General features: G+C 33.1%; 2 protein-coding genes across 2 annotated transcripts; one reads left to right on the top strand and one right to left on the bottom strand.

The window, feature by feature from the left end:
* The first annotated feature begins 1,178 nt into the window (after positions 1 to 1,178).
* On the top strand, positions 1,179 to 5,143 carry LOC142617335 (vacuolar protein sorting-associated protein 2 homolog 1). The gene is made up of 5 exons (XM_075790141.1): positions 1,179 to 1,522; positions 2,433 to 2,563; positions 3,769 to 3,873; positions 4,413 to 4,673; positions 4,806 to 5,143. Exons 1-5 carry the CDS (start codon positions 1,486 to 1,488, stop codon positions 4,941 to 4,943), a joined length of 672 nt encoding a protein of 223 aa, XP_075646256.1. The 5' UTR covers positions 1,179 to 1,485; the 3' UTR covers positions 4,944 to 5,143.
* Positions 5,144 to 9,231: 4,088 nt separating this feature from the next.
* Positions 9,232 to 9,801, bottom strand: LOC142629983 (RING-H2 finger protein ATL52-like). The gene has a single exon (XM_075804044.1). The coding sequence runs from the start codon at positions 9,799 to 9,801 to the stop codon at positions 9,232 to 9,234; it is 570 nt and encodes a 189-aa protein (XP_075660159.1).
* Positions 9,802 to 14,662: the final 4,861 nt, after the last annotated feature.

Genomic DNA, 14,662 nt, shown 5'->3' with positions numbered 1-14,662 from the left:
AAAAACAAAGCAAAATCAGATGAACCCACAAGCAAAACCACAAAAAAATGAAACCCACGAAGCAAGAACGAAGGCATCACAGTCCAATCTAGATCGTCGGGATGAAAGAACAAAGAAAAATCAGATGAACCCACAACCAAAACCACAAAAAAATGAAACGCACAAAGCAAGAACGAAGGCATCACAGTCCAATCTAGACCATCAAGATGGATTCCTCGCAAAAACAATGGTGTCGATCTGGGCAAGGAATTAATATTCTCTTTTGTGGTTGATCTAACCTTTCGCTGTGGTGGCTGATGTCCTCCTTAACTCTACCATCGGAGAGAGAGAGAAAGAGAGCAAAGAGATGAGAGAGAGAATGTTGCAGAAGAATATTGCGGCACCGGAGATTGTGAAAACGGCAGGACGGTGGTGGACTCAGGGACAACATTCACGATGTTGCCGGTGAGTCTTTACAACTCGGTGGTGGTTGAGTTTTGGACTTCTGGGTGATTGAAGATTGTTTTTAAAAGTAACGTGAGTCTCACGTGATTATTTCGTTAGTGTTTTAACGCGAGACTAACTGAAGCATTGATTTGACAATTTTGAATAGTTTAAGGAGTAAATTGGCCAATAAAAAAGTTGAGGGGATCTTTTGGCCGGTAGTTGAAAGTTTAGGGGGTGTATGGGCATTTTTCCCATATAATAGAAATAAAGTATTGAGGTTGATGAGATTTTCAAACCAAATTTGGTTGAAAGGGCATTGAACTTTTTGTGAATACTCTAATAATGACATTTCAAAAATTTTGGTTTGTGGCAAAAACTATAAGCACATCAAGTGATTAACTCTATAGGAGGTGTTTCACATGCATATCATAGAACTATGTTAGTTAAGAGCAATGCAATCAATTTTAATTGATTTAAAAAAAAACTTTCTGTTAGAAAAACATTATTCAAAATGGGACCAAATATATTTCATTAAATTTCTAGCATTAGCCTTAAAAAATACAGGTACACACTCGTGTTTATTGAGTTAATTTTAAGTCACACCTGGTATAATATTATTTGTTATAATTGAAAAAAAAAATTACACTACTTAAATTTGTATACTCAAATTTGTATTATTGTATGCAAATTGTGACAAATCCATTAAAATAAATAACCCTATTATAAAGTGTTTTATTTTATTTTGTTGTTTTGTTTTCCAAAACTGTATTCACCACCATGTTGTTCACAGCTGTACGTGTGAACAAACGAATAGCATTAGCACAGCCTATTGTATTAAGCAAACAAAGAAATTGGGCCCTACCACTTGCTCACCACGTGTGAACGACCTTAACGACTGTAAACCGCGTAAAAGCGTTGGACGATCAAAAGGCCTCTCTTCCTCTATAAGCATTGGATCAGATCAGATCAGATCGAATTTGCTTCTTCAAAGACATTGTATTCAACAAAACACAAACACCAAAATCATCAAATTCACAGTTTAGTTTTTCGATCATCGTCATGAGTTTTCTTTTCGGAAAGCGAAAAACTCCCGCAGGTTTCTTCCTCGGACCTTGTTCTTTTTTGGTTTATTGTTTAGTTTGTTAATGAAATGATTTATAGAAACAATATAAGTTTGATAAATTGTACAAATTCATTGTTATCTTATAGAATTGCGTGTCTGTGATAGTTTGCAATTAGATACATGTTTTGATTTAGATTCGGAGTCAACTTTGCGATCGTTGTTAGGTTTTTGAAAAGCTTGACTGCTTTTTTAACGGGTGAATTGGTGGATTGTGAAATTAATCTATTGTTCAAGCTGGATTTAATTCATTGAGAAAAAAAAAAAAAAGATTGTGGAAAATTATAGTTAATTGAAAGTATAATTTGTTTGATTGTGATTATCATTAATTGGAGCCTTTTTATTTAATTTGATTGGATTGAAGAGAAGATTAAACAGAGTTAAAGGTAATTGAAGTGTGTGTGTGTGTATATATATATATTATTGTGATTTGTCTTTAATTTGGGCATGTTTAATTTGATTGGAAAAAGGAAAATATAATTTATTTGATTGTGATTATCCATTTTTGAAGTATTAAGTTGTGTATTAAGATTAAGCAAACTCATAGGTAATTTATTTGATGATTATATTGAAGATTGCTTCACTGCTACACGTCACAATCTATTAATAGCAAGCATGATTCGCAAAGTAATAACAATCTTGTTGCATATGAGTCTTATTCTAGATAACGGATTCCAGAATTTTGTGAATTGCAAGCGTCCTATCCATGTACACGCTCACATAAATTGTGTTGTGTAGTCTATGGCTTCATTTTGGGTTATTGTTTATGTGCCTAGGTATTATTGGGAGCAGTGCATTGTGTTTGTAGTTATGATTAGCTTTAGTTTTAACTGATATATCATTTGTAGACTCAAGTATGCTTGGTTTCAAATTTTTTTGTCATCAGAACTTCTGCGGGAGAATAAGAGGATGCTGGACAAATCTATTAGAGAAATTGAACGGGAGAGACAAGGTCTACAAGCACAGGAGAAGAAACTTATTATGGAGATAAAGAAAAGTGCCAAGCAAGGGCAGATGGTATGTCTTAGTTTCCTAGTACTTGTGTGTATTCCTTGTTTCATCGGAGTAGCATTGCTAGTTTTATTTATCTCCATATACGTACTGATTGAGCTACTCCTTTTTTACCATATTGGTCTGTGAAGCAGATGAGGAATCCAAATACTGCTTAACTGTGACATAGGCAATCTCAGTGCAAGAATTCCATTTTACGGAGTTAATATCTTATATACATTGGCTTGACAAGTCTATGCTTGTTAGGATTTTTTAAATCTTTTGTTACCTTATTTTCTGTTATTTCTGAGTTTGCTTTCATGGTGGAATGGATGTCATATTGAGGTTTAATTGCTCCACCTTTGGTTGAGGTGAATGTTCAAGCCTGCTGGTGCTGTTATAGTGTCTTAGATATCCATAAAGTTTTTTTTCTTAATTCTTAACTCAAGAAAGAGGGTAAAAAAAAAAAAAGGAACAACAAATGAATATGACATATGTTGCTTCTCTAGGTGAACAGTATGTCACATGAATTTTCATAATCTCTTTATAAGTGTGTATTGTAGGATGCTCCCTCCCCCCCACCCCCCTCTGGTCATAAGATAAAAGAGTCTTTTATTGACATATCAGTGTCCTAAAACCCAGAAGTAATGCGATGTCTGTTTGACATAACAAATGAGCTGCGTTGTCTGATTTGTCATCAATTCCTACTTAATTCAATACCAAAAAGGAGATGAATTTCTAGCTTTAAGAGTATTTGGATCTTTCAAGCAAATGCAGAAGTTCATATCTTCTTCTAAAACATGATCTCTCTCTCTCTCTCTCTGGATTGGTAAGTTTCATATGCACCTATTGGGTTTTGAACCCATAACCTCACCTTTCACTCTGTTCTTATTGGGGGAGGAAGTGCCATTTGTGTTAGGACTCATTGGATCTCATGTTTCTAGTTCACTGCCACTTTCATCTTCCACTTGCTTTCCTTAATGTATTTGTGGGTGTTATCCTTTAATTTTATCAAACTCTGTGAAAGAAGTGGGTCCAATTTATTATTGTTTTTCCATTTGTGAAATATTGAGAACAATTTTTGGTCTCAAATCTGTCTGTCCCAGAATTGCCTAATTTATGGCCAATATTGAACACGGTTTACCTTTTTTTTTTTTCAATGGAGGCCGATAAAACAGGTTTGGAGGCCACCTCACTAAAATTATCCTTAATTTGATGTAATTTTATTCCAGGGAGCTGTGAAGGTGATGGCAAAAGATCTTGTTAGAACGCGGCATCAGATTGAAAAATTCTATAAGCTTAAATCGCAACTACAGGGTGTATCCCTCAGAATTCAGGTATTTCATTTTATGCTTTCTGTGATATGCTTGTATTGTTTCATATTGATGGCATGTATTTCCTCTATTTGTCTTTACTTCTTTGTCTACTATATCTGAGAGCCTGTTGTTTTCTTATTCTTTTGTAAGCATGGTAGCAGAAGATAATTGTGTTTTTTGACTTTCTATAGGGGGGAACTATTAGCCTTATGCTATATAACTATTTGAGGTTTTCTGGTTACCACTAGTGAGGACAGCTAACTACCTTATTTAAAAATAATTAAAAAAAGAAGAAGAAGAAGTGATATTTGTCCTGTATGGGTGTTTAAGTTATACTTGCCTATCAAAAAAAGAAAAAAGAACATATAAGAAAAATGCTGGTTGGCTATGAAATGGACATTTTCTTGCTAGGGATGTATCATATTAAAATATCTATATCTATAGTAATGTTTATCTCAGTCTTACTTTGAGCCTGATGGTTTGGGTCTTGTTTGCTCTCATGAGTTGACAGAATGTTGTGTTTATCCCATTGTAATTCTAAACTTTGGATTTACTTCTAGACATTGAAATCAACACAAGCGATGGGGGAGGCAATGAAAGGTGTGACAAAGGCAATGGGCCAGATGAATAGACAGATGAACTTACCATCATTGCAGAAAATTATGCAAGAATTTGAGAGGCAGAATGAGAGAATGGAATTAACAACAGAAGTGATGGGAGATGCTATTGATGATGCTTTGGAAGGGGATGAGGAAGAGGAAGAAACAGAAGAACTAGTCAGTCAAGTTCTCGATGAGATTGGGATTGATGTTAATCAAGAGGTAATTCTATCAGTTTTCCCCTTCTTTGTCCACGTGATTGACTTTGCAAACAAGGCTGTTATCCTTGTGTGTAAAAATCAAACTATTGGATCATAATTACAATGTCTTAACCTGTCTTAATTTGATGCACAGCTTGTTAATGCACCATCATCTGCTGTTGCTGCACCGCCAACCAAGACTAAGGTTCCACAAGTGGAAACAGCTAGTACTGATGACACTGGAATAGATAGCGAGTTACAGGCAAGGTTAGATAATTTAAGAAGAATGTAACTGAAGTATTTTGTATAATATAAACTTCAGATCTGCTGTATAAAATGAAAGTCCATTTGGTTGTATGATATTTATGAAAATTGTGCCAGAATATATCAACTCCTGGTATGAATAACAGTGGAGTTTTGAATAAAATCATACTTGGTAAATTTTATACATCAGGAAATGAATGAATAATGATATGAGAAGTATTGGCCAAATATGCCTGTGCAGGCACAGAGGTGATCACTGGTGTGATTCTATTGGTATTCAAACTTCTGCAGAATGTTGAAATTATATCTAAATTTGCATGATACTTGGGATTTAGGATAACTATTACTTTCCGATTTTGCTCATAAAATAGATACAGCAAAGAATAAAATATTTATATATTGACAACCGGGAGTGACTTTAGGGTTTAAAACCTTGAATTTTCAAAACTAGCTAGCAGAGTAAGATTTTTTATGTGGAGTAACTATTTTTCAACTGCAAGTACTGCCATGCTCTTGAAGTCATATAGAAAGTCTTCCCTTGTATATTAGGGGATTTGGTTGGGGTTCAGTGTTCCAATGTAGTGGACCTATCTAAGATGATACACTTTGCCCCGGTGCTATTTCATAGGCACATTGGGAATGTAAATAATTGTAACCATACGCATATAAAGTGACAGCAATGGAATGCCAATCCTCTGGCTTTATTTGTAAAGTCTCTATTCCTTGGTAGTCGAAGCCCAAAGATCTATGAACTAACCCATGTTTAGCTAGCCAACCAAACAAATGACAAGATGGTGACACATGTCTAATTTTGACCACATGTCATGATCTTGACGGATTCATTGCATTGGAGGCACTAGACTTAAGCTTTGCCCGTGTGTTAAGCCTTATCTCCCTTGCTTGAAAATAAACTTAGATTGATCCAAAAGTGAGATTACATTAAAAGAGCATCACAGCCACATCCTTCAATTTTCTTAACAGAAGACTAAGCTGCTCCATTGAGGTGTAGCATCCTTTTCGAGAGTTTGTGACTGCTTCAACCATGATAGCTGCATTGAACTCTGCTATCTATTCCATTCCCTCTAGATTGTCAAACATTACTGTCCGACTTAGAGCCATTGCTTCAGCCAATTCAACATCGCATGAGTTATTGATATTTGTCCAAGCTTTATCTTTCTGCCCTATGGATGGTTACGTACCATAACTGCCAGGCAGCCGTGCTTTCTGCTTATTGCTGCTGCTTTTAACATTAATCTTGATAAAGCTCTCCGATGGGAGGACCAGCACTCTCTAGTGGGAAACTTCTATTCGATCAGATAACTCTAGTTGTTCATGCCACTAGGTGACACCGTTCCCTCTGAGATCCTCCTCCAATTTCCTTGTTTAGGTTCTTGCATACAAGATGATCTTGCATAAGCCATATATTTATTTTCTTTTTTTAGTTCCTTAGCTGCGGAATAGGCCTAGTCTAAGCCAATTAGGAAACTATGATTTAGCCCAATTATGACACGGATGCAGACACTTCTATTAATTATATAAAACGAGGCAATAGGCTCATAAATAGTGCTTTTTGGTTCATTCAATTAGTGAGCTGCACTTTTTTCTTTTTTCTTTTTCCTTCGAGTACGCCTTTTTTTTATTTTTTTAAGCATCCTTATATGTTTACATTGTAGATACACGGCAAATATTATACACATTTGCACCCAAAAAAAAAAAAAAAAGGAAGGTAAACTATTGTACAAATTTTGCAAATGTGTACAAAAATCAAAATTTTCCAATTTTTATGTCTACAATATAAATTTACATTGTAAGTACAATGTATACATAAAGATACTGTGAAAATGTCATGATATATATATATTTTTGTTATTACAATATTTTTACAACTGTTGAGATGTAAGTTCCTTATAAGTTAAAATAAATAATAAAATATTAGACTGAGACCCACCATGGTTGAAAATAGAGGTGTTATGAAAACGTTGTAATATTTTTTTGTATTCAGACTTTTTTTTTTTTTTTTTTATTCAGCCAAATTTAGCAATCTATATATAAAAAAAGTGAATGGAAAAAATTAACGTAACTTCGTTATAGTAGTTTTGGCTTGTTCAATTTTCAATGTTTTACTGGCGCCTTTTCTTTTCTTTTGGTGAATGCGTAATGTTGTAGTAGATTTGCTACATTATTTTTGGTTTTTCCAATTCGCATTGTTTCACATTATAATAAATTATTAAAACAACAAATTGACACAATATTTTTACAATTGTTAAGGTGTTAATTCTTAAGTCAAAATTTTTAAAATAATAAAATATCATACTAGAATCAACCACAAATAAAAATAAAGGTATTGTGAAAAAAGAAGTGCTACATCCACAATATTTTTTACAATACTTTCATAACAAAACATGGGTGGTAAATTATTTTTGGTTCTAATTTAAACTTACTAATGTAACTACTTTTTGGCCCACCAATAGCAACCTACTACTTATGATTTTTTGTGAAAATTTCGTGGACATTGCATTTTTTTTTTTTTTGCTTGAAAATGTTAAGACATCTTGTTGTCGTTACAATATTTTCAAAACTGTTAAGTTGTCAATTTTTTACAAGTTAAAATAAAATAGAACAAAATTATAAAGGTATTATGAAAATGTTATCTCATTTTGTTGTGTTTTTATAAATTTTTTGTTGGTTTAATTAGCTTTGTTTCGCTATAATTCACTATTTCACATATAATTTTCTTGGATTAACTTTTTTTTTTGGAGCACCATTTTAAGTAAAACCACATAGTTTTACGCGCGCGCGCGCGCGCACACACACACAAAAACTCAGAATAAAAACATTTTTCATCCTTTATGTTTGGGGTAGTTTACAATTTCTCCCTAAACTTTAAAATCAAGCAATTTTCCCTTTATATTTTGGAAAATGGCAAATATGTTATATTGTTATTCTTTCAGTTAAACTTTAATGAAAACTTATGATTCTTAAAATATTTAATTGTGACCACCGCATACCCTCGGTGCGATAGTCACTCCACAAGTATAAGTGCTTGTGGAGACTGGGTGGCAAGGGCCGGGTTCAAGTCTTTAGGAGTGAGCTTCACACACATATACATTTAGATTAAGCTAAAGTAGAATTATATCTTGTGTATATATATATATATATATATATATATATATATATATATATATATATATATATATATATATATATATAATTGTGTAATGTCTAAAATATTTCTAGTAAATTTTATATCTTAAAAATTTTCTTCATGTATTTTGAGTTTTAGATGGAAGTAATTCTTGAAAAATTGGAATGATGATATAAGGTGTTTTATTTGTTATCTAAAGAACATTGATTTTCTAGGTTTAAATTTTTGAAACTTATAATTTATCTAATGGAAAATTCGATGACACATGCCTTTTGTTATTTTTATTTTTGTTTTTTATTTTCATAAAACTCAATTGTTTATTGATGGAAGATGATGATATTCGTTATCATTCTTAGAAGTTTTTAGTGAGTGGATATATTGACTTTAGGAAATAGGTACTAAAAAACTATTATAATAAAATAGATATTTATATGTTAAATAGCTATCTTAACTTTGTGGTTGATCAAAATTCTTATATGAATGAAATTAACTTTTTATGACATAAATATCAAAATTCTTAAAATTAATGTCTCTTTTTATTAATGTAAATCTCTATATATTTTAAAAATTAAATGATTTATATATTTAGTTTGTGATACAAATAAGATCTATAATTGACCTTAATCAATACTTTTATTTTTCACAGCAAGAACGTGCTGCCCTCACTAGTCTAAAGTGTTTTAAGTTTAGAAACTTGTAAAGGTTTGGATTAGCTTTCTGTTTATTTGTTGTAAGTGGATAAAACTTTTTTTTTTTTTAATTTGAGAAATACACACACGCATATAGGGAAGGGATGAGATAAGGAACCCTAACAAGTTGTACATTACAAAAAATGCTAAATAAAATAAAAAATAAAAGTTAAATCACATGCACTATTAGAATGCTGATTGGAACTAAGATCTTTGCACAAAAAATTATGAGTGATATGTACATAGTGGACCAACACGGTTGGTTCAGATAACTTAATCCAGGCATGAATGATACAAAACTTCTTATATCCCATTAGTGCAATTTGCTTCCTAGATATTCTTACATTCTTATCTTCCTAGTAGGCCCACAGACGCCACCCCCCACCATACACTCAAGGCCATCAAATTTCCCATCCCAATCAACAAACATGGAGATGGGAATTTATAAGAAAGAATAAATTAAAATCAAATGAAAATGAAAATCAAGCGGAGGTGTTTGAATCCAGTAAACCTCGAGAACTGGCTTGCTGTGTATACACGACATGTCGTTGACACCTTGAACCCACGGGTGCCCTACAAAGTGGGCAGTCGGAGTGAGAGTAGAGCCACATATCTATGCACAAAGCATGAAAAGAGTGCTTGCAGCGTGGCAGTTTCCTCACTTCTTCGCCTTCCTCAAAAACCGACAAGCAAACCGCACATTCATAGTCAACAACAACATCACCACCACCACCACCACCTTGTTGATCTTGTGCCAATCCACTTTCTTTCTTGTACTTGAAACTAGACAACAACAAGAAGTTTCTGTTCAAGTTGTTTCCATAGCTCTCATGATTACTTGTTGAGATTTCTAAGAAAGAGTTTGGTCTCTGTTGTCTCTGGCTATTGCGCTGTGTGCACCACCTGATGATGATAAGGTTGTATAGTGCTAACACAAGAGCTGCGGTCCCAATAACCACAAGACCATAATATAACATGGGCATGTTCGCTTTTGGTTGCGGTGGTGGTTGGGGACTTGGCTGTGTAAAGGGGTTTCCATGAAGATCTCCCATTTTTGGGTTTGTGAAAAGAAAAGAAAAACAATTGGTAAGGCTTTTTAGCGACCCTATAGGCTATAGTTTTAAGGTTATTAAGTAGGCATGACTATCTCATCAAAAAAAAAAAAAAAATGTAGGCATTACTATTCGTCTTGCAAGCAATTATGTCCTTGTCTAATTAATAAATCAAGTAGTTAATCTAAAATAGCGGTGGTCATGTAATCGTGGAAATAAAGTTTTCGAATTTGTGAATATTTGGGCCAAAGAATGAAGACAAAGCAATGTACAAATCAGCAGACTGAGAGAACAAGGATGGTAATGAGAGGGACCGACTTGTAGTTGAAGATAAGATGCTAAAAGCTCTCTATCTCTAGCTACGGGTTAATTATTGAGAATAGGAAAGGTGGCTGGCTGGATATATATGCTGATTTTTTATATGACAATTATTGATTATTCAAACTTGTTTGTCCATTTTAGAAAAACAATTTTGTTTTTATTCTCAATTCTTTGAAGTACCAGAATTCTATCCTCTACTGTATGGTCAAGGAATTAAAGAAATTTACAAGCTGCTTAAACTGAAACGGGATTGGTAATTGTCTAATAATTGAGTCTTTGATTCTCATTGGTGCTCTCTCTCTCTCTCTCTTCTTCATTAATTTATTTTTCTTCTTCGTCTTTACAACTCAAATTGTCGATTTAATAAATAGTTTTGGTAACGGAGGCCCCAGCTTCATTACAAGGACATTATTATTGAAATTTTATGAAGGCGGCTATTTGAGTAAATGAGTTGTGATCATGAAATATGTAGCCCCACTCCCCACTCCGTATTAAAGTATTTATGTTTAAAGTTTTATAATTTTGAAATGCCATAACTTCCGTTCGGTTGAGAAATATTTGTTGTCGTGGTCCAAATATTTTTCAAGATATAAGTTAACAAAAAAAAGTTTTTTCTCAAAAAATAAAATAAAATAAAAGAGTTTGTTGGCAACGTTTTTGTGACAATTGCCAAAAATGAGAGAATGACCCAAATCTTTTTTTTGGGTTCTTTAAAAGTGATTGTTTGTGAAGAGTGTTGAGCCCAAAATTCACAATGTATAGCAAACAAAGGCTAATGGTGATTTAATAAGAGAGAAATCAAAATACCAATAACAAGAATACTGAAAAATGCATAGAAACACAATAAGTCCGAAATTCGACCCATAGTTAATGAGAAGAGGAAATTGAGAGAAGTTGTGAGGAAGAGAGGGAAGGTTCCCTTTTACCCATATTTCCACTCCCAAGATTTGGAATTGTGAGAATCATTGCTAGTTGAATAGGTTTTTGCTATGAAGTTTTAGCTATGTGGCTGAAATGTCCTTCCCTCATTTTGAATTTGATTGGGGCCTTTTGTATTGAGTTTGGGGTGCTCTAAGTGACTGATTTTTGGTTAATAAAAGAGGTTTTAAACCCCAAGGTCTCAATCAAAGAGGTTATGGTCATATTTGTTTTAATTGGGTAAGAGGGTTGGCTTGTTTTTTACATAATTTGGCAAATGAAGTGGCATGAAGTGGCCTAAATTCATGAACTGATGTTTCCTAGACATGGTCGGCCCTTAGAGTTTGCATTTGGTTGTTGTAGCAGACAAGACTAGCCAATTAGGATCCGCCTTTTGTTTTAGGCAAAAAGAGTGTAGAGCAGAAAGTTGGGCCAAATTTAGTAAGAGCATACAAGCTCTTTTGGGGTGGAAATTTCGGGTACAAGACTTCCTCTATAAGCCTAAGGTGCTACCAGTGTCCTTTGCCCACTTTGTAGCATGCATGGGCTGGCTCATGTAAAAAGTCCAAAAGATACCAACCTATACCCTCCAAACCTCACTTCCTCACTTGAGTTATGTTTAAAAGAATAAAATATAATATAATACATGAATTAAGCCCACAAGGAAGTCGAGCTTGGTTGAATCAATTTGTAGAAAATGTGTTGCCAAAATGGGTATCAACAAAATTAACAAAAAAAAAGTATTAAAGGCTTTTTTTTTTTTATACTTTTATTTAGTCTATCAGAATTATACTAATCATAGACTTGTGTAATATATAGAACAAATTTTAAATGTATAATTCATTTTTTTATTTTTTTTATTTTTGATGAGAATTCATATATTTATTTATGTATGCATATATGCATTTTTTTTTCTTGGGAACAATATTATAATGTTAATAACAACTGTAAATGCTATTTCTACTTTTAAAAAAAATTGTAAATGCTATTAGTAATAGAGAAAAGTTAGTGGATGTTTTACGGAATAGAAATGTTACGTTCACAACACTTTCATAACAAATTTTAGGTAGTAGGTTGTTACGGGCTATTACTAATGGGAAAAAAAGTAATTTTAATGGTGAATTCAAATTAAAAACATGTAACAATCTACCGCTGTTATGGCTGTTACTGATGGGTAAAAAAGTAATTCCAATTGTGAATTCAAATTAAAAACATGTAACAATTTACCGCTTAGAATTTGTTGTGAAAGTATTGTAAAAATATTGTAGAGATGTTGCTCTTCTCTTTAGGGAAATTGGTTTAGGATATATATATATATATATATTAAAATTTATAGGAAAAAAAATTAATTTTTTGACGATTTTTTATATTTAATATAAAAATAGTATTAAAATTTTTTTAAAATGATTTATTAACAATTGCGTACTTGTTAACATGTGCTTAGTAATATATTCATTGTAGCCAAGTGACAGCTTTATCATGGCATTAATATTCTTAAACAAATTGACTTGCCTTTGTAGAAATTTCTAGTTGTTATTGTTTCACGATGTTTCTTCTTGAACTCAATGACTTATTATATTTTTGTTTCTACGATATATGTGAGCGGAGCTTCATCCATTAGCTTTGTTATTTTTACAAATCGCTTACAGGGCTTTGTCATTTTGCCCTTTAGAACTTCGTCATTCTGTTGTATAAAGCTTTGTCAATAAGCCTGATAAAGTGATAAGAGCTTTGTCTACAAATCGCGTACCAGAGGTCCAAAACGTAGGAGATAGCTTCCTATGGTGCAACCTTAATAATTTCTACCAGTTTAAAACGTGATTCTCCAATTCCAATATGCTCAAACTTGCCAACCAAACTGCAAAAAAGTAAAGGAGATAGTTCAGTACTAGCATAATTAAGCAAATCTAGGCAAATAAAAATTTCCAACTTAAACTAGCATTAAACCAATTTATACGAAAACTTTCTATTTGAAACCAAGATGAGTCAAGGTAAGCTTGCTAATCAAAGCGAAACCAAATGACATTCAGGATACAAAGCACAAGGTTTGAGGCCAATCTTTTAAATAATCACTACAAACATTCATAATTTGAGAACTACTAATTACGAGATAAAGGTGCAATGCTTACTCCATTCTCAATGCTTACATAGTTACACTAACAAATAAGGATTGCACTAATAATTTCTTTGCCTCATCCATGTTAGTCTTTCAACCATTATTTTTTTTCTACCTCAGCTTCTACAAATTAATAGTTTGCCAATTGACTCGTAGGATGAGATTTGAGCTGCACAACTTGTTTATTGGATTCATTTTTTGTCAGCATTAGTTTTGCTTTAGTTTTGCTTATAGCTTATGGCGTTCTACAAACTATGCCGTTAGTAACTTAGTATATAATCTGCTTTGGAGCAACACAAGCTGTTCAGTGCATAACTCTAGATAGATTTTCAGTTGATTTATTAATTTCTATATGGTTTTGCTGCTATTCTTGGTCTAAAATTATGCTTCCTTTAAATATAGTTTTGAATTACCTGTCTGCATATTCTGTTTCAAAATATTTTTATATTCAATTGTTTGAAGGTGGTTTGGAAAGACAGTGAATAAGTTCTAAGCATTACTGTCAGTAAAATGATCTAAAAGGGATTTCAAGCGTGACATGGGACAAGGGGGGACTAAGCAAAATTAGATTTAGCAAATCTGCGTTAGGTCTGGACAGCTTGGGTTTTGAGGATTTAGGGGTAAGTTTTGGTTTGGAAAGGCTGGAAAATAATAAAGACTACAGGGTTTCCAAAGGAAAAGGGAAATCAGTTTGGCAAAGGACTATGACTTTCCAACCTTACAATCTGTTGATAAAGCATTCTACCTCTATGAAAGGACGTTTATAATTGTGTTAATGTTTGTTGTAACAATTAGTTGCACACAACTTTGAAATTCATGTTTTAAAAATATGATTTCAGTTATAATTTTGAATTGGTGATTTCATAATTTAACTGAAATTATGTTTTCGAAAACATGAGTTCAACTAACATGGCGTACACACTCCAAATACATTCCAATATGTAATAATTAGAGCTCTTGTAATTGGTTTTCCAATATACTTATTTTTGCCATCTAGTGCTCTCTAGTGAGGTTCTTATTAATTTATTTTTGTTCTTTCTTGAGAAACATATACATGCACACGCATGGGTAAGAGGGGATGGGGCATCTGTGGGACCCACCTGCTATAAGAGAGATGACATATACACTCGAAACAAGATATAATTTTATTAAACTTGACTTTCTTCCTAGCAGATTATAGTTATGTACAAATCAAGCTCAATTACTAGCGTTTAATAGGGCAAACCAGCTGATTTTTCCATGCACAAAAGCACCTACAGTACAGAGCAAATAAAAAATTTAAACACCTCCATTCCATCTAAATTATACTAATCATTTTGTTGTGTTTACACAGGGCTTTGTCATTTTGACCTCTAGAACTTTGTCTCTGCTGTATAAAGCTTTGTCAATAAGCCTGATAAGAGCTCTGTCTACAAATCGCATACCCCCAGAGGTCCAAAACGCAAGAGATAGCTTCCTATTGTGCATCCTTGTCAATCAAAAATTATTAAAAGGTGAGTCCGTACT

The sequence above is a fragment of the Castanea sativa genome, chromosome 1, assembly GCF_040712315.1.
Source record: "Castanea sativa cultivar Marrone di Chiusa Pesio chromosome 1, ASM4071231v1".
Taxonomy (NCBI): domain Eukaryota; kingdom Viridiplantae; phylum Streptophyta; class Magnoliopsida; order Fagales; family Fagaceae; genus Castanea; species Castanea sativa.
This window is presented reverse-complemented; position numbering and strand designations above follow the sequence as displayed.